This window comes from Pangasianodon hypophthalmus, chromosome 1 (genome assembly GCF_027358585.1).
Source record: "Pangasianodon hypophthalmus isolate fPanHyp1 chromosome 1, fPanHyp1.pri, whole genome shotgun sequence".
Classification (NCBI taxonomy): Eukaryota; Metazoa; Chordata; class Actinopteri; order Siluriformes; family Pangasiidae; genus Pangasianodon; species Pangasianodon hypophthalmus.
Window position 1 is genome coordinate 18,152,355 of NC_069710.1, and position 19,744 is coordinate 18,172,098.

The window sequence follows — 19,744 nt, forward strand, 5'->3', positions numbered from 1 at the left end:
GGGGTTTTTCTAAGAGGACAATAGCTATATATATAGAGAGAGAGAGAGAGAGAGAGAGAGAGTGCAAAGAGGACAATAACTATATATATATATATATATATATATATATATATATATATATATATATATATATATATATATATATATATATATATATGAGAGAGAGCGCAAGAGAGCCAATATTGAAAATACCTTTTAAGAAATGGCAATGTCACTACACTAAAATCACTACTACCGATTAGGGTTTTCAAAATGTTTCCTCTACCATATAAGAGGCAGTACAGGCATATGGTGTGATGTAAAAAGTGGTAACATTCAGTCATACTGGGTAGTCGACTAATAATTTATGCAGAATAGCAGCATGCTTTCCTTTCCAGGGGATGTTGATCCAGGTTCATATTCATACAGTTCACATATTCAACCTCCACAATTCATCCATTCACTCATCTGATCTAATGATCATGTGACACTGACAACAGCTAAAGTTAGAGGGGAAAAGAGACACACACGGGGCCTTTTAGTAACAAGTAGGTCTTCTCCTGTGCTCTCTAAGCAGTACTAGATAACTTGAACACAGAGCTCCCAACCCATTACTTTCTCCTGGTGACACATGAGCGACTCTTCATTCTCCTCTTTGAGTAACTGAATCAATCATTTACAACAAAAGGGCTGCAACAAAGAGCTGATAATACAGTCAACATGTACTTGCTTAAAAACAGCAACTCTGTATCGCAGGAGAGCATGAGCTATGTCATTTTCATGCAGGATACAATACACTACCGGACGCAGAATGAGCGAGGTTGCACCTAGGCGCACAAACACACAAACACAAACACACACACACACAAGTGCATGCAGGCCACAAGAGATTTTGTTGGCAGCTAAGTACTGGCAATGTCTGAAATGAGATACAGTTTCATCTCTGTGAGGCACTTTTCCTTAGATTCTTCTTAGATTTAAAGCAATGGTACTGCTAGTCAATCCTTTAGATAATTTAGCAGTTAATTAACATGTTTTTGCTGTGTTTGGGGAAAAAAAAGCAAGATAAACCAAGTTAATTTGCCTCCTTGCAGTATTAGAATATTACTCAAGTACCCTTGTTTACACTTTAATTTTGCTGAAATTGTGTTCCAAAACATTTTTAAAAAAGTGTCACAATGCTTCAAATTTGCATTATTTAATTGTGTCAGGGTTGCTTTTAAATTTTTAATTTCTTACCATGACCAACAGAAAAACAAAGACATTAGATAAGGTGATTATTCTAAAGTATTCTTCATAGATGAATCAATCATAAATTTAATGATTTGTTGCTGCATTGCTATTATTTTACATTGTTATTACTTTTCAAAAGCATGGGAAGAAGTTCTTTCATGTAACTGGTATAGGAGCAAATGGTTGGAGGGAAACATACTGGTTTAAAATTTCTCACAGTGACCCTAGTGTACTAGCTATCTATTCCTGAAATCTCAAGGACAACCATTTCTACTAACAAGGAAGTCAAACGCAATAGAACACAAGAGAACAAAACATCTCAAATTTACATCATAAACACCTATTACCTACATATCAAATCTGACAGTCTAAATATTAACATTTGAGGTTTGATAAGTAAGGAATAACAAACAAAAGACTGCCGTTATCTGAAAATTATGCACGCCAAAGTGTATTATTTTCGTATAACAGCACGGTCTGGAGTGTGTTGTTCCGCTTATAAAACAGTGATTTGCCAACAATGTTTCATTTACTGATGCACAAAACTTTGTACATTAACAGTTAGATTCTAGACCATCCGACAGACAAGTCAACTTCTCACTTACGTTATAGCCGTGATAAACAGTCATTTCCTCGACAACTCCGCCCTTTTTTCCCTCTCTCTCGCAAAAAAGCAGTTTGTCACTTTACAGACAAACCAGAAAGTGTAAACTCCTTTGTCCTGAACACTTTCCTGTGCTGGGAAACTTTTATGAAGTGCTTACAACCAAGACTCCTTCCATAAATGTTATACAGTCAGGTCCATAAGTATTTGGACAATGACACAATTTTTGTAATTTTGCCTCTCTACACCACCACAATGGATTTGAAATGAATCAAGATGTGCAGCATTTGACTGAATCTGAGAAAGTGTAGCTCTATACACTTCAGAATTCATCCTGCTTTTTCTATCAGCAGTCTGGCACAAGTTAATCTTGCATCAGAACTGGTCAGGTTTTTTTTTTTATTTTTTAAAAAAAAGAGTTTTAATCTGGCCTGTCTGTTCTTGAGTGTTACCAGTCGTTTGCATCTTGAGGTAACCCATCTGTATTTAAATTCATAAAGGCATCTCTTGATCTCATTTCAAATCTGCTGTAGTCGTGTACAGGGGCAAAATTATGAAAATTGCGCCACTGTCCAAATGCTTATGGACCTGACTGTAAATGTCTCCTAACATATTCATGTTACAGCAGGACCTACTTGTGCTGTTATACAAAAATAACGCACAGCTTCTAACCGATCAGATTAGAGCATTCAACCGTGCTGTGGTATAATACAGATATATTGAGTCTGAATCACGTGATACCTTGTAAGGCTTCTGTCTAGTTTCAGCTGTTGTGGAAACAAAATGCAGAACAAAGTACCATCAATTAGGATGCGAGGCCGGAAATAATCTAAGTGGGGAGTCCAATGGCAATCAGAGCACACTGTGTATTTGATCACACTGACAGTGTCAATAAGGAATGTTTAATCAGGGCTCCAGCAGTGAGGCTTCAGCTCAAACAAAGAGAGGATTAACTCTTCCACCAGCTAGTCGCCTGCAACTGTGACGAGACTACAAATCCAAACAGCACCAGCAGCCATTCTGTTCTCCTGACACATACTAATGGACGGTGGAAGGACAGACATGCACAGAGACGCCCTTATAGTAAAATGGAAAAAGGAGAAGAGAGAAAGTGCGTCTATGTATGAGGACTAAGAGTTTAAAGAAAGCAACAGCAGTGCTAAATCTGGCAAAAAAAAAAAGGATGTGTGATGATTGGTTCTTCAGCATGCTCCAACATGCTTGTCTCTGTCACTCTATACACATGCGAAACCTGCATGAATCTGAACAGATGAACTATCTTCTAAATAGCAGAGGAATGTTAGAACATACAATATTTCAGTAATCCAAAGCTTCAACATCCACCAAGCAGCATTACATTTACACATTACATGTGGTAGTGGTCATTAACTAGCAACATTAACAAAAAACTAAGTACTCTACGCTACTGCTGTGCTATTCAATATTTTAGCTTTATCATCATACACCCACTTAAACACATAAGCCAAACACACTGCCAGTATTCCCCTGCATAATGCTGAACTCTATATTTAGGTGTACAAGCTGTAAATGGACCAGGAAACCAAAGCATCACCTTAGGGTTCTCTAACCTACTTGCAATATCAATATGGACACTTTCTTGTTTAGCCCAATCAAGTCTGGCAAATGTTAGCGTTTATTCCTGCTCTAAAACATCCACAATGCCTCAAGAAGGCTCTGTTTAGGCTGATCAAGCATGTTATAGCAGTAAAAACAACAGAATATGCAGGACAAGGAGTTCCAAGTCCAAGGTTGGGAACCACTGCTTTGACCCAGGGTTCCCCCTCCCAGACAGGAACCCCTTAACTGCTAGCTAAATAAATAAATAAATAATAACTCAATGGACCCTCCGAGTGCAGTGTACATGCACATTTATCCAACTATTCAAATATTATTCTCATTTTTAAAATGTGTACAATAATATTTGGCTAGTTATTGGAGTCATAGAGCTTTTCATTCCTGCGCTGAGCACATACAGATTTGACATTAGACATTTATTGACGATTGGATTAAACACAGTTCATATTTAATTCAAGTGAAACCAGCTAATAACTATAAGGTAAAATAATAATAATGCCTTTGATAACAGTGAGTTCTGATTTCTACCACTATAAAATATATTAGAACTGTGGCCCCCCTGTCTGTGCTTTACATATCCCACTATGGTAACCAACAGGTATCTAGAGTATACTTCATCTTTTCGCTAAGTACTCACCTACTGCAGGTGCATCATACTCATCCCCCAGCAGGATCTCCGGAGCTGAGTAGGCCAAGGACCCACAGCTGGTGGTCAGCTTCTTCCCAGGCTGAAACTTATTACTAAAGCCAAAGTCAGTAAGTTTAACGAGGCCCTGCTTCTCAAAGAAAACCACATTTTCAGGCTTCAAATCGCGGTGCACCACATGCAGCCGGTGGCAGTAAGAAATGGCGTGGACAATCTGGGCAAAGTACTTCTTTGCCAGTTCCTCGTTGAGCCCCTCTTCATGTTTCATGATGTAGTCGAACATGTCGCCTCCATCCCCCAGCTCCAGGATCAGGTACAGCTTGGTTTGCGTGTCAATGACTTCGTAGAGGCGCACAATGTTAGGATGCTGCACCAGCTTCATGCAGCGCACCTCCTGGAAAAGGTGTCCTGTGGCAACTGTGTCCAGCTTTGTCTTGTCGATGACCTTCACTGCCACTTTCTCACCGGTGAAGACGTGGCGTGCCAGCTTTACCACAGCAAAATGCCCGCGCCCCAACGTCTTGTCCAGGTCATACAGTCCGGCAATCTTGCCGTCATAGCCACGCTTAATACCTGCCATGACTACTGCTCCCCGGCTGGATGGGAGGAGGGGTTTAACCCCGGGGGGAGGAGTTTACAGTGGAGGGAGGGGACAGCTCACTTCAACACACTGGCTGGTAACAGCAGACCCATCATGCCAGGATCCTGTCCATAAGAGAGAAATTGAAACACATTATATTCTCAATGAGTGATTTGGTAAACCCAAGCTTTGATTCTTTCATGACTATAAAGTTTGGCTAGACAGTGAGATGAAAATTAAATATGTGCATAACAGTGTCAAATATGAGTCGTCAGCACTTTTGGTCATTGAAACTGTGTTTAAAACATTTCCCTTTGCTGTCTGAATAATGATGTCACCTGGAAATTACTGTTTCAAATATTTAGCAGTGTAACTACTAATAGCCATGTGCCAAGCACCTCATCATGAAACATCAGAGATCTGGGAGGTGGAAAATGGCACTTGTTCTGCTAATGCACTGGTACACAGGAGGAATTTTTTTGTTTTTAGATGGAATAACTCCACTGCAAACATGTTGAAGCATGACAGTGCTCCCTATGCACACAGTGAGCTCCATGAAGGCATGGCTTGCCAAGGCTGGAGTGAAAGAACTTAAGTGGCCTGCACAGAGCCCCGACCTCAACCCCACTGAACACCTTTGGGATGAACTGGTATGCCGACTGTGCCCCAGGCCTCCTCGCCCGACATCAGTGGCTGACCTCCCCAATGCTCTTGTGACTGAAGGAGCACAAATCCCCACAGCCATGCTCAAAATCTAGTGGAAAACCTTCCCAGAAGAGTGGAGGTTATTGTAGCAGCAAAAAGGGACTAAATCTGAAATGAGATGTTCAAAAAGCCCATATGGATGGGATTGGTCAGGTGTCCACAAACTTTTGCCAATATAGTTACATTAATATGCAAATGTTATAGGAGTCCACCTCTGTACCTCCATTTGTTTTTCCACATCATTGCCTAATGCATGCACATAATGAAGCAGGTAGCATTAGAGCCAGTAAAGCTGCAAATTGTGTTAAAGCACAAATTAATATATCATAACACAGACACCAAAATCCTTCAGCTAAAGTGGTGAAAATCTCAGTTACTAGCTGTGTTTCACAACTGCTAACACTGCATATACACCTGAATGTGATAAAAGACATTACTCTCCCAGGGCTCAGGCTGAGGTTTTCGGTTTTGTGTTTAAATATGAGGTGATGGCACGCTTTACTAGTTGTATAGTTACACAACCACTTTGCTCAGTTCTGACAGTAACTCTGTGCCACTGAGCATTTCTGAAGCTATAACTAGTGGCACAGCTTGGGACTAATAAATGGAGCTCCAGCACTGCAGACTCTGTAATGACTGTCATCTGTGCAATCTCTGCACGCTAAATTCCCATCTCCGACACTGCTGTAACCAATCAGACCACAGTTCCCATCCACAGCCTCGGTGACTCATGTAGACTCAGAGCTTTTCCATCACCAGATTATTACGTGCATATAAATATCAGGATCATGCCAAAATGTAATATTTCGCATTAGTCAGATGTGCACCTACTCCATTTGTTTTCTACATCTAATCTTTCAAACGCTTTCTTCTTATTTATTTAGATCGAGAGTGACTGTAGAGTAAGAAGGATTGCTAAAATTGATGGTAAATTCTGTATCTTTGTCTTATAAATCCAGGTTTTTCCCTCCACACTTTATTCATATCAGGGCTGCAACGAATATTTGATAATTAAATTAATTCAATAAAATAATGTGAGTCATCAACACTTTTTTTTTTTTTAACCAGAAAACCTTTAACTAACAAATTTGCTTCTCTGTCAAACAGTGTGTTCTGTCTTCTTGATGTAAAATATTTTTCTGTTTTATATTTCAATATAGCTAAGTTACATCCAAAATCAAGGATAGGCTGTTCAAAAATGAATTAGACTGGCACAACAGTGTTACCTGTTTAACCACATTATAAGGGGTAAATTAGCTGACATTAGTATTAAACAGTGAAACAACATATCAACTAAAAATGCAGTTGGTCATTAGAATGTAATTTGATAATCTATAATTGCATACCTTTGTAATATTTTACCATTTAAGCAAGCCTTCTGGTTTGAGTCATTTAATAGTTGGTGAGGGTAATTGCTAACAAGCTTGCTTTAAGCTTTATTTAGATTGAATGGGATGATGTCCCAGTTTTCTTTTATTAAAGCTATAAAATGAATTAAGCTTTGAGCTTTTCTTGTCTGTACAGAATATTTGAGCTAATTATTTGAATATTAATTAACCTACAGCTGCAACCCTAGTTCACAGAGACCATGCCATCCCCTTGGAACCTCACTGTATGTGTAATTCTAGGGGACTTCATGTAATCTTACATAGATGATGATGAATTACTGGGCTGTTGGTTATTTGTTTAGCAGTACCCCATTTGAATGGCTGTTTAATTGTCAGCCCTATTTAAAATGTTTGATATACCACAGACATGCACAACGGCTTAACGACTTCTATTTTACATGAAATATGCGTTTTCTTCTTTTTTTTTATTTTAAAGCAATTTGTAATTACACAGCAGTTGTGGCTGTCAATGCTTGTTTTAAGAGTAGTCCACTGTGGTTAAATGCAATAACAAGGCTTGGCGACAACAACATTCTCTAAACGTGTATTAAATAACACTGAACAACATAGCACCATAGAAACAGTCACATGTGATTAAAGGAGCTTATGTACTTGGGGCAAATGGTATTGGTGTAATGTGGTTGAAACCATATAGAACATGCTTTCATAAGATGATCAAAATGACCACGACTGTAAATTTCACTCCCAACCAGACACTTCTGAGATGAACCTCAGCGTGTAGTTGGATAAAAGGTGTATACGTTGATAAGCATATACTTGTAACACGGTTAAAGAAGAACCTGCTTACTGGCATTAAAGACATTTAGTAATGTTAGTACTGCACCACTATGTTGTTCAGAACATAAGAGCTAATTTTTTTATGTAGTGAACTCATTGTTATCAGGATGAGACTGAAGGCCTTGTGGTCTTAACACTTGCTTTCGTGTGGGCAGGACGCTAAAGGCCTCACTCACTCACTGTTAAACGAGCCTTGTTAAAATGTGGATCCATTTGCTGAACCATTGCTCCATTAAAGAGTAGAAAAGTGTGTAAATAAAAAATATTGCAGTTAACAGACTATCCTTCATCCATACACCTATGCATACACACACACACACACACTATACAACCAAAATTTTGTCAAACACGTGGAAAAACAAAGACTTATTTTGTACAGAAATTCTGAGTTGACCATTTTTACATTTTAACTAATGTTGGTTGATTTTCACATTGCCCACAATGCCACTGAACTACCTGCTGATAGTGGCGCTCCTCATCTGTTCACTCTGCTAACTCTGCTCACACAGAACAGCCATATCATTAAAACCACTGACAAGTGAAGTGAATAACATTGATTGTTACAAATATCTTGTTACAATGGCACCTGTCTAGGGGTGGGATAAATTAGGCAGCATGTGAACAGTCAGTTCTCGACATTGATGTGTTGGAAGCAGGAAAAATGGCCAAGCATAAGGATCTGAGCGACTCTGACAAGGGCCAAATCGTGATGGCTAGATGACTGGGTCAGAGCATCTCCAAAACAGCAGGTCTTGTGGGGTGTTCCTGGTATGAAGTGATCCAAGGAAGGACAACCAGTGAACTGGCGACAGGGTCTTGTGAGCCCAAGGCTCACTGATGCGTGTGGGGAGCAAAGGCTAGCCCATCTGGTCCGATCTTACAGAATAGCTACTGTAACACACATTGCTGAAAAAGTTAATGCTGGCTATAGAAAGGTGTCAGAGCACATAGTGCATCACAGCTTGCTGCAGACTGGTCAGAGTGCCCATGCTGACCCGTGTCCACCGCCGAAAGTGCCTTTAATGGGCACGTGAGCATCAGAACCGGACCACGGAGCAATGGAAGGAGGTGGCCTGGTCTGATGAATCACTTTTTCTTTTACGTCATGTGGACGGTCGGGTATTTGTGCATTGCTTACCTGGGGAAGAGATGGCACCAGGAGGCACTATGGGAAGAAGGCAAGGAGGCAGTGTGATGCTCTGGGCAATGTTCTGCTGGGAAACCTTGGGTCCTGGCATTCATATGGATGTTAGTTTGACACGTACCACCTACCTAAGCATTGTTGCAGACCAAGTACACCCCTTCATGGCAGTGGTATTCCCTAATGGCAGTGGCCTCTTTCAGCAGGATAATGCACCCTGCCACACTGCAAAAATTGTTCAGGAATGGTTTGAGGAACATGATAGAGTCAGTGCTGTTTTGGCAGCACAATGAGGACCTACACAATATTAGGCAGGTGGTTTTAATGTTATGGCTGATCGGTGTGTGTGTATATATGTATGTGTGTATATATATATTACACACACACACTTACACATACATACATATATATACTTATATAATCAGTCAGGCCCATAAGCATTTGGACAGTGACAATTTTTGTAATTTTGCCTATGTACACCACCACAATGGATCTGAAGCAATCAAGATGTGATTGAACTGCAAACTTGCAGCTTTAATTCAAGGAATTTAACAGAAATATTGCATTAACTGTTTAGGAATTACAGCCATTTTTTTTTTTTTTTTTTTTTTTTACACAGTCCTTCCATTTTCACAGGTTCAAAAGTAAATGAAGAACTGACAGACAAGCAGTTTAATGGGCAGATGTGGACTGTTTCCTCGTTATTTCATGATGATTTAAGAAGATAAAAGGTCTGGAGTTGATTCCAAGCATTGAATTTGCATTTGGTAGCTGTTCATGGGAACTCTCACTATGCGGTCCAAAGAGGTGTCGATGCAAGTGAAGGAGGCCATCACTGGTGAGCTTTTCCTTGGTGAAGAAAAACCCTTTCACATCTAGCCAAGTCAAGAACACTCTGGAGGTGGTAGGTTATATCATTGTCGAAGTCTACAATCAAGAGACGCCTTCATGAATTTAAATACAGATGGTTTACCTCAAGATGCAAATGACTGGTAACACTCAAGAATAGAGAGGCCAGATTAAACCTCTTTTATTATTATTTAAAAAAAAAAACCCTGACCAGTTCGGATGCAAGATTAACTTGTACCAGTATGATGGGAAGAGAAGAGTATGGAAAAGAAAAGGAAGGGCTCATGTTCCAAAGCATAACACATCATCTGTTAAACATGTGGAGGTACTGTTATGGCATGGGCATGTATGGCTGCTAATGGAACTGTGTCACTGGTGGTTATTGATGGTGTCACTGCTGACTGCTGATAAAAGTAGCAAGATGAATTCTGAAGTGCACAGAATTATACTTTCTGCTCAGATTCCATCAAATGCTTCAAAACTGATAGGTCGGCGTTTCACAGTACAGTTGGATAATGACCCGAAACATACTGCTAAAGCAACCAAAGAGCTTCTTAAGGCAAAGAAATAAGTTTCTTAAATGGCTGAGTCAGTCAACTGACTGACCTGACCTCAACCCAACTGAGCATGCTTTTCACTTACTGAAGACAAAACTGAAGGCAGAAAGACCCACAAACAAGCAGCAATTGAAGGAAGCTGAGGTAAAGGCCTGGCAAAACATGTCAAAGGAGGAAACTCAGCATTTGGTGATGGTCATGGGTTCCTGATTTCAGGCTGTCATTGACTGCAAAAGGATTTTCATCCACGTATTAAAAATAATCCTAATATTTGATTGTTAGTTTGTCCAACTATTTTTGAGCCCGTGAAAATGAAGGATTATGTAAAAAGGGCTGTAATTCCTAATGCAGTATTTTAAACCCCTTAAATTAAAGCTAAATGTCTACACTTCAATCACATCTTGACTGCTTCATTTCAAATCCACTGTGGTGGTGTACAGAGGCAGAAATACAAAATTGTGGCACTGTCCAAATACTTATGGGCCTGACTGTATAATACTACATTCACAGTTTAAAACTATATATATTGCTAATTGAAATTGTAAATGTGTGTACCTTGAAAGTTAAATAATTTGACAAAATAATCACAAAGTATAGAATCAATATCAACTGGCAGTCAGAGCTCTAAAATCGGTCTCGTATCAAAATCGCAGAATATGGGCAAAGTGCTCGGAATTTTATGTTGATCTGTTTACGTTAATTTCCAACATTTTCCACACTAGACTACAACGCACCTTTCCACTAACTGAGCTAACCTAACCTAACTAACCTAGCTGAGTCTGCCATACAGAACCTGAATAACTGAGGATACATTTAAATTTGCTGCACAAATTTACTCTTTTGTTTGGATTTTGTTTTTTTAATGTGACTGACACCACTCTGAACAGGTCATATTTTTAACTGACCCGCACAAGCAAAACATCAACGCAAAAACAAAATGGCAAGAAAAAAATTAAATGAGCTAAATGGTGTGAAATGAGAAGTGATCAGCGGCAGTTGGAGTAATTCAAGTAATTAATTTTACTACTTCTGAGCCACAAAAAAAAGAACTATATTTAAAAGCAATCTTAACTAAAATGAGCTTTTGGCATAGAGAGTAAGAGTTTGGTGATGGTACATGTGCTTAGTGGAAATGCCCAGAGTGTTATGAAGCACCTTCGGGGGTTTGGAGAATACAGCCACAAAGGATTCATATGAACTGGTGACCGTCAACATCAGATGGATGGAGAGCTTTAACTCTATCAAAGTGATTGTACTCGACAGGGGTCGTATCATCTGAGAAAAATGCCCACCAATATAAAAAAAATAACCAACAGATCGCAATATCTGCAAGAAGAAAAAACAAGTTTGAAAAGTAAACTCACATCTGGAAAAAGAACATAACAGTGCTATTTAAAGTAACTCTATTCCGTGACTCAGAAACGTTAACAGAAACAACATGAAGTGGAACCAAAAGAAACTGACGTTCATTACTCACTTCACTTGATGAAGCTCATGCTCTAAACAGGTTGTTCTATCTGAGCAGTGTGAGCCTCACAAAGTTTAAATAATAAACATGCTTATGCGCCGCAAGTGCTGCATGACACTCATTGATTTGGAATCAGTTTGAGTAACTGTCAAGTAGTGTTAAAGTTGTATTCGTTTGTTTTTAATCCAACTCAGACTGTACCTTGTGGAAAGAAAGTCTTAACATAGCATTTGTTACAAAATAACAGTCCTTGTCAATATACACACTCAAACCTAGCTGAGATCATGAGGAATGTAGAGTTCATACAAGTTCAATACCACATATACAAGTGGCCCATATGCGAATATGTCGACTTCTGTTCAGACAATGAAAAAATGGGGGTTACATATGAGGAAAAACAAAGGTTTGGGACACCTTTGGCAGCACTGTGAATTTAGCATGTATTAAAGTCTGCAGCTATGAATGCACAAGATGGTCCAAGTTCAGGGAAAAATTAGTGCATTATGCAGCTCAACAGAACTACACAAACATAACTGGATGTCCACACATGCATCGATTTTATCACTGCAAGTCACCAGTCGCTGTACTGTGAATTCACCAGTAGGCGTTCCTACTACTGGTTGCCATCTTGCCGCTAAAATTAAACATTCAGGAGGGAGAGCATCTGTATATAAATACAGTATGTGTATGCCGACTTGTAAAAAGCATTCACGTCCTCGTGGAACTCATAATAACAATTTGTAAACTAGGAATTTTAGAGAGCTCTCACTTGTACCATCTGACTGCTGCAACATCATGTGGAATCACTCAAGATGGCGGCGGCTTCAGCAGTAAAATGTAGTTAAGTAGAATTGACTATTATTAACGTCTTAATAATGCAAGATTAATCTGAAACTTACTGTCATTATTATATTATTATTGTTGTTTGTTTAGATTTGCAACAACACATTACCAATGCCTGCATTATTAATAAACATGTTATTGTTACCTGATGCGCTTTCTGTGTTCCTGAATATTATCAGGAGCATAAAAATGTGATTTAATGTTGTAATTATGTATTCTGCAGTTGTCAACAACATCTCACATGGATTTATTTTGGCGTATAGAAATGCATAATTCTGAGTCCGGGGACATGAACAGCTCTGAGTAGAACGTCCGAGTTGTCATCTAGTAATTACAGTAAATCCAACACGGCTTGAACGCAACGTCTGCTCGTTTCATCTCTAACTAAAGAGAGCGCTGCAGCAGCGCTTTAGTCCTTTAGTCTGACCAGCCTTCTCACCTCCTCATTCGTACACTCGGCTCACACAGAACAGCTTCCAAAGCTTCAAATTTCATGCTAATATTGCCATTAACACAGTCATCATACTTGTCATTTTGCAGCTCAAATTCAACGAGAATGCGTCATATAGCGGCACTGCATTCTGGGACTTTGGTGAGTGAAAGAAGCAGCTCTTGCTTTTTTTTGTTTTGTTTTGTTTTAGGAGCTACCAGAGAGAAATCCAACCATTATCCCTTATCCCTGAAATCACTGCAATGCTTTCTCCTATTAATCTCCACTGCAACTGCTAGCAATGTCCCGCTGTGACGTCAGCACGACACACAACCACTATCTTCTGACCAGAATAACAAAAAATACAGCACCAACCACCAGATCAGCACCAGAATTACTCAACAAATCACTAAGATCTCAATATACACATATTTCTGTTTCAGGGTGGAGCTTTCCCTTACCAGTTCTACTTCAATATATTTTGACTCTGTGCACAACAAACAGCAAAATGTGAAATTGTGAATGAAATGTTATAGTACAGAATTATGACTAAGGTGTTGCACTATGGAAGGTGGAGCTTTCTGGTGCTTCGCCTGTCAGTAGTGAGCTTACCCACTATGCTAAACCTGTGTATACTTCAGATGATTGAGCTCAATACTTACTTAATTAAAATGAATGAAATGTGTGACTATATCGTAATAAGTGCAGAGATGATAAAATCCAGACTTGACAGCAGTGTGGATTTTAGCAGCCACACAGTGAACACGCCGTATAAAGCATTACACACTGGTGATAATACACTCCTGAGGGGAAAAATAAATAAACTAACGCTACTGCACACAAAGTATTTTTCTATAAAAATTTGCACCACATTTAAAGTATTTCTCCTGCATGACTACCCAGTGAGGCACAAGGCTAGCTATGGCTGGAGTCTGGCCGGAAAGGGCCATCTGAAGCTCGCTAGCTAACCCTCCTCCTTAGCTCCACAGCTAGCTAGATAGCACGTTACCATGACGGACCGGCGGTGATGCTGGATTAACAGAGCAGGACAGAAAAACAGCAGCTAACCCCTTTCCCAGGTTACCTGCTCAGACAGCAACACTAACACACACATCATGTTTTAGCTATATTCCTCGGACTACCAACACAACACCGGCTAAACAAGTGGATATTTATTGTTGGCTAGCAAGCTCTAGCTTACTGGCTAGCAAACGTTTGTTAGCTCCTAATCCACTCGCTAACTAGCTAACTAATGTATCGTTAGCTTTTGACTTACCACTCGTTCCGGGGACCATTAAAAACCAATATAATGCTCGAATGCGGCCGAAAAGAAAGAACTGGACCACGTTATTTGAGCCACATTTAAAGGCGGTAGACAAAAGCCTTGTGAATGGAGCTTAGCGCTTGAGGTTTGACTCTAGCGGCGCTCACTCACACTCACATTCACATTCACACACACTTACACACTTACACACACGCACGCACGCACATATATACAGTTCCTGCTTTTAGTGTGGAAGCAGCTGTCTGCGCGAGCGGCTCTCCTCCCTCAACAGCTGCAGCGCGCCCTACTGGGCATGCGCAATACGCGGACGTCACATCGACGTAGGCACTAGGAGTGCTAATTAACGGAGCCATTCAGTGGAATAATCCTCCCAGAGCGCCTAGACTGGGAAGTCGACATTTTATAGAAGGCGCAGATAAAGTCTGTGGTCAGTTCGCGTCAACTGAGTTTACTACACTTGCTTAAATTGTCCCTTGTCTCATCTCGAGACTGGACTACTGCAGGTAGTAGACCTGGAAGGTCTGCCCCAACAGGCCATCTGACCACTGCAAGTGATCCACAATGCACAGCCTCCTCAAGTTCTCCCACATCACCAGCACTGCTGTGTTCCCTCCACTGGCTTCTTGTAGCTGCCTGCATCAGATTTAAAACAATGATGCTTTCATAGAAAGCCAAAAGAGAGAGAGAGAGAGAGAGAGACCAAATTCCACGTACCTCCCTGCTGAAAAACCAGATTAGTCTGACTAGCTACCAGATGCCAAAACATCAAGTCATTGACTGATTAGTAAAGTAATAAGGAAGCTGAAAAATAACTTAGCAGCTGGAAAAGATGGTCACCAGCCTGACCAGATAAACCCGTGTTTTAACAGCTGTTTAGGCAAACCTGGATTAAGACAAGTATCAAACCCCGCTCTGCAACACTGCTCTCTTTAAGTCTCTAGTACATCTCAAATGAAATGACGGTACAAAGAAGACATGCTTTAAGACTCTTCTGTCCTGGCACCCAGGTGGTGGAATGAAGTTCCCCTGGGAACAGCTGAGGCACTGGCTGTCTTCAAATAAAAACTAAAGACCTACCTCTTCACCAAGCTACTAAATGTAAATGTACACTTCCAAGGTCTAGTGTTGTCTCACTACCTAGAACACTGGCATGGCTAACTGTGATGCACTGTGGCTCTGCTCTTTCTAATAGCTAAAAGACAGCATCTCTTATACATCGCAGATTTTACAAGGTTGAAATCTTTCGACAAGATATATAGTGACATGCATTCTGTAGAACTGCATAAGACAGACTATGCTAGTTATAGAAAATTCTTCAGTGTTGTGACACTTTAATTACTGTAAATCCTGAGTCTGACTTGGTACCGGCAGCAAACCACAGGGTGAGCTGGTCAAACTGGTAGCCCATCTTTTCCAGCTGTTAAGCGTTTGTAGAAAGGAAACAGTTTCTAAATTACCACTACTAATGCTCCATCACAGACCAGTAATCTTAGAAAATATCACAAAAGTAAGGCAATTAAAAAAAAAATCTCAAACCTTTATTAATCAGTTTATACAAGTAATAAAAAAGACATTTAGCTGCTGGAGAAGATGGTCTACCAGTCTGAGCTGCTTGGCCTGTGTTTTGGCAGCTGGTAGCTGGTCAAACCATGCTGGCCATTTCAGCAGGGTTATATGACAAAAAAGGCACAATTACCGCAGTTTTGGCACCTTTAATGTAAAATGAGGAAGGCCGATGACTTGTTGATGGCAACATGTGAGAACACTATAGTTTTAGTGTAATTTTTTTTTAAGTACTGCAACAGTTTTCTCTAAAACACTGATCTCTAAATTCTTGGCACCTTTGAAAATAGTAGTGCAACATTTTTCTCTAAAACACTTATGTCCAAATTCTTGGCACCTTTGAAAATCAATATTTAGTGAAGCCCAGGGAATAATAACAGCACAAAGGCTCTACAATATCTAAACCTTTTAATAGTCTGATGGTACTTAATGGTATTTTAACAGTTTGTGCATTTTTTATATCCGTTTATATCCCTGGAGGTCATCAACCATAATTTTCTGTGTCAAAAGCTCTTTGATTTTCCATGTAAGGTGATGGACAATAAAGAGGTCTAACATACGTGTGCTACCTCCATGCCCACTATTCGTCAGACTGGACCTGTGATCTCAGAGACAAAGGTCAGTGTGGCACAGCACACACCCTGAAATGATGGGTTCAGCCCCTGGGAGCGAACCTAGTGTACTCACTGTGTTGTTAAAACATTGGTTGTCACAACATAAAACCCTTATCTTTCATTGTGAACAATGTCTTAGAGATTTTGCTAGAAACGTCTCTGGATCTACCCTAAAGGTTTACATAGCAGCATTGTCCACATACCAGGGACATATTAATGATCTGTCACTGGGAGTGCACAGACTAGTAAGAACATCTCTTAAAGGTATTCAAGTGATGTGGTTAGACAGCTATGGGTGCTTGGACAAACACAAGCCAGGGATTAATCTACCCAGTCAATTGGAAATCTTTTTGTGGTCTATATCAAGCCTTAAGTTACTCTGGGCTTAGCTGTTTTTAGTGGATTTAAATAGCAACATGTTTAGGAAGTGCAACAAGCTTTACATTTAGACAAGGGATATACATCTTAATTTGGGAATAGCAACTTTACCACAAAATTGCCTTATGAAACCCAGTGAAAGCAAACAGCAGGATAAGTGGCTCTGTGGCTTTACTTCCCAATAAAATGGAAGGCTTTATATTCTGTGTTCATTAAGTGTCATTTGATTTATTCTTGCCTAGATTTTAACCCTACAAATAATCATGTTGATGTTTTTTGGGGCAGAAATGGGACTTGACTGCCATCTAGTGCTAATTGTAAACAGCAATGGGCCCTTAAAATCATTTTTCTCCTTAATGAAAGAATAGCACATACTGTAGTAGAAAATAATAAAGCTTAATGAAATTCATGAATTGATTATAAGTTATTAGGATAATCAGCATAACCTGTCAACATAAAGAAATACATAAAGCTGAATAAATATCACTAAAGATCTAATCTCACTCAGGATGAAGAATTGCACCACTAAAGAAGGCCTTTTTCATACTGAATGTTAATTGTAAATGGTGAATGATTCATGTTCGATGATTTAGTCAGATGTACAGAATAAGGGGACACTTCTAAAAGTCGATCGCAGTGTACACGTAGTCGAAACACGTCCACAACTGAGCTGCAGAGGGCACCACATTCATATATGCAAAAGAGAACTTAATTTTGAGATCTTGAGTTCATTTTGAATACTTTAGAATCATTACAGGCTCAAATCCATTTTTTAAAAAAATAATTCCTCTGATTCAATTTCCAGGACACTAGTATTGTTAACAGGCAAATACACAGTAATGGCTATCGTTTAGAAGAACTAAGTGTGTTTTCACATATAGCTCTTTTTAAATGAACCATGCTCAATCCTGTTAATGTGGACCCGAATGGGAACTAGCTGCAAATGACCTCAGTGCTTTCGGTGTTCACAATACAAGTGGACTCAAAAGGGGACTTTTGAGTTCTCTTTCAGGACATTTAAGCACTGATGAGATCTCAGACCACTTGTTTGTTTACACCACAACTTCTTTACCATAGTTTGATAGTGAATATGTGTAACACTGAATAGCGTCATTCAAAATGCTATCATTTGGCTGAAAAACAGAGCAGGCAAAATAGATTTGAAGTGAAATACCAGAAGCATTTCTGATGCTGAACCATCAAAATCAACTTATGCTTCATGCCATAGAGCTACTGACTGTAGTACTGGCTGATGTGAGTGGTTGGGGTAGACAAAATACATGCATACACTACATACTATATATTGCACACACACTCTGTACAGTAATAGTATTATTGAGTAACTATTGTTACTGTCACTGACACAATACTATTACTACTTAAGAACTTAAGGTCTATAGCATAATTGCTGGTGCAACAGTGGCTGTATTAGGCCATCTGTCATGTTGCTACCTAACATTGCTGACCTTCCTTGTTGTGGGACCACACAATCCCACAGAAAGCCTTTTGAGTTGTTTTTCTGTTAGGTGACAGAAGACTGGAGCTGTGTATGCACAGCAACTCTCAGGTTCTTTATCTATAAAGCAAAATGTGAAGCAGACTGAAACCACTCTGTTTTCACAATGCAAACTCAAGTGGACCACACAATGAACCACAAACGGACCGTACTCAGACTACCTCTGAATGTTAATAAATCGAGACATATAGGATTCAGTTATTAAAACATCAAGACCTAGAAATGATAAGGTTCTGTCTGACAAGTCTTCCATAAAATTTTGACCCTAAAGGTCAAAGCAGATTTTCATTATCATACCCACTACCGGAAGTAATTCATGTATTATACTATATCTTTTAAAAATTGTTTGTAATTTCTGTTACTATTACTATAACTTACAATACACCCCTGCCAGATCAGCCAAAAATGGGCAAAAAATATTGTCACCCTCATGAAAAGTTACGAGGAATATGTGAGGAAAAGTCAATAATTAGTGAAGCCTGTAACAGCACAAGGTCTCTTGCTGTTATGTCTAACAAGGTTGCACACTTGTACAGGGTTCATGGACCCACTCCATGCAAAACATTTCGGGATCTTTTATATTCTTAGGTTTGCACAATTCATGCTAGGTGTTTTAAGAGGGTGAAAATCATGAGTTGCTCAATGCAAAAGACTGATTTTTGATACCAGAGTTATTTTGGTGTTGATTTTGGATGTATGCACAAGGTCATTATCTTGTTGAAATGATTAATAAACTACCAAGTCTTAACGTCCTAGCTGAGGCAACCAGAGGCTGAGCTGAAATATGTTGGTATCTAGCAGAATTTTTGATGCCATGCAATCCATCTTCACAAGAGCCCCAGAACCGGCAGCAACAAAACAGCAGCAAAGCATCACTGCTCTGATATTTGTGTCAAAAGCACTGTGGTTTTCCAGAGAAGGTGATGGATGCTATAAAATATACAGTATCTCATATTTATGTACGCATTGTGCTGTTGAATTTTCAAATCTGATTTGTCAGAAGGTGTTGATTAATTTTCTATAACAGCATGGCTCTGACTGTAGTGAAATCACAGGCTTATATAATGCACTTGTTCTAACATTAGCATTATATTCTTTATTATTGTTATTACTAATAAGATTTTTAATAAAAGGCTTTGAAAAACTTATTATTTAACAAAGAAAAACATATGATTGTTTATTGGCAAATTGCTGTGGTATAAGTGAAATAAACACTGGGAAATGCTGTTATTGGAAAATTGGCAGCATGCCTCATGATGCTTTATTCCTTATACCCCGGGGATACAGTAAATGGTCAAAGACAAAAATAAAGTTTCTGTGGACCTGAGACCACTAATGTACACACCTGATCCAAAGTTTGGACACATCTGCACTTTTTCTTCATTTTTATTATTTACTACTACTTTTAGAATAAGATATTAATCCTATGTAATAACACATGGAATTATGCAGTGGCCATGAAAAGTCAAAAAAGTTCATTTCTCCAAAGTATTCATGATGAAACTTTGGGTCAGGTCACAGTGACAACTTGTTTGTTCTGCCAAGCCCTGATGGAGTTGGATGCTGAATAT

The 19,744-nt window shown here is 39.3% G+C and overlaps 1 protein-coding gene across 1 annotated transcript in view; it reads right to left on the minus strand.

The window, feature by feature from the left end:
* snrka (SNF related kinase a) overlaps positions 1–14,395 on the minus strand; it is a 36,243-nt gene extending 21,848 nt beyond the window's left edge. The window contains exons 1-2 of the mRNA XM_026926518.3: positions 14,094–14,395; positions 4,050–4,763 (exon numbers count right to left, since the gene is read on the minus strand). Coding sequence (XP_026782319.3) covers positions 4,050–4,638 — 589 coding nt within the window. The 5' untranslated portion in view covers positions 4,639–4,763; positions 14,094–14,395. The remainder of the gene's footprint in view (positions 1–4,049; positions 4,764–14,093) is intronic.
* Between the last annotated feature and the right edge of the window lie 5,349 nt (positions 14,396–19,744).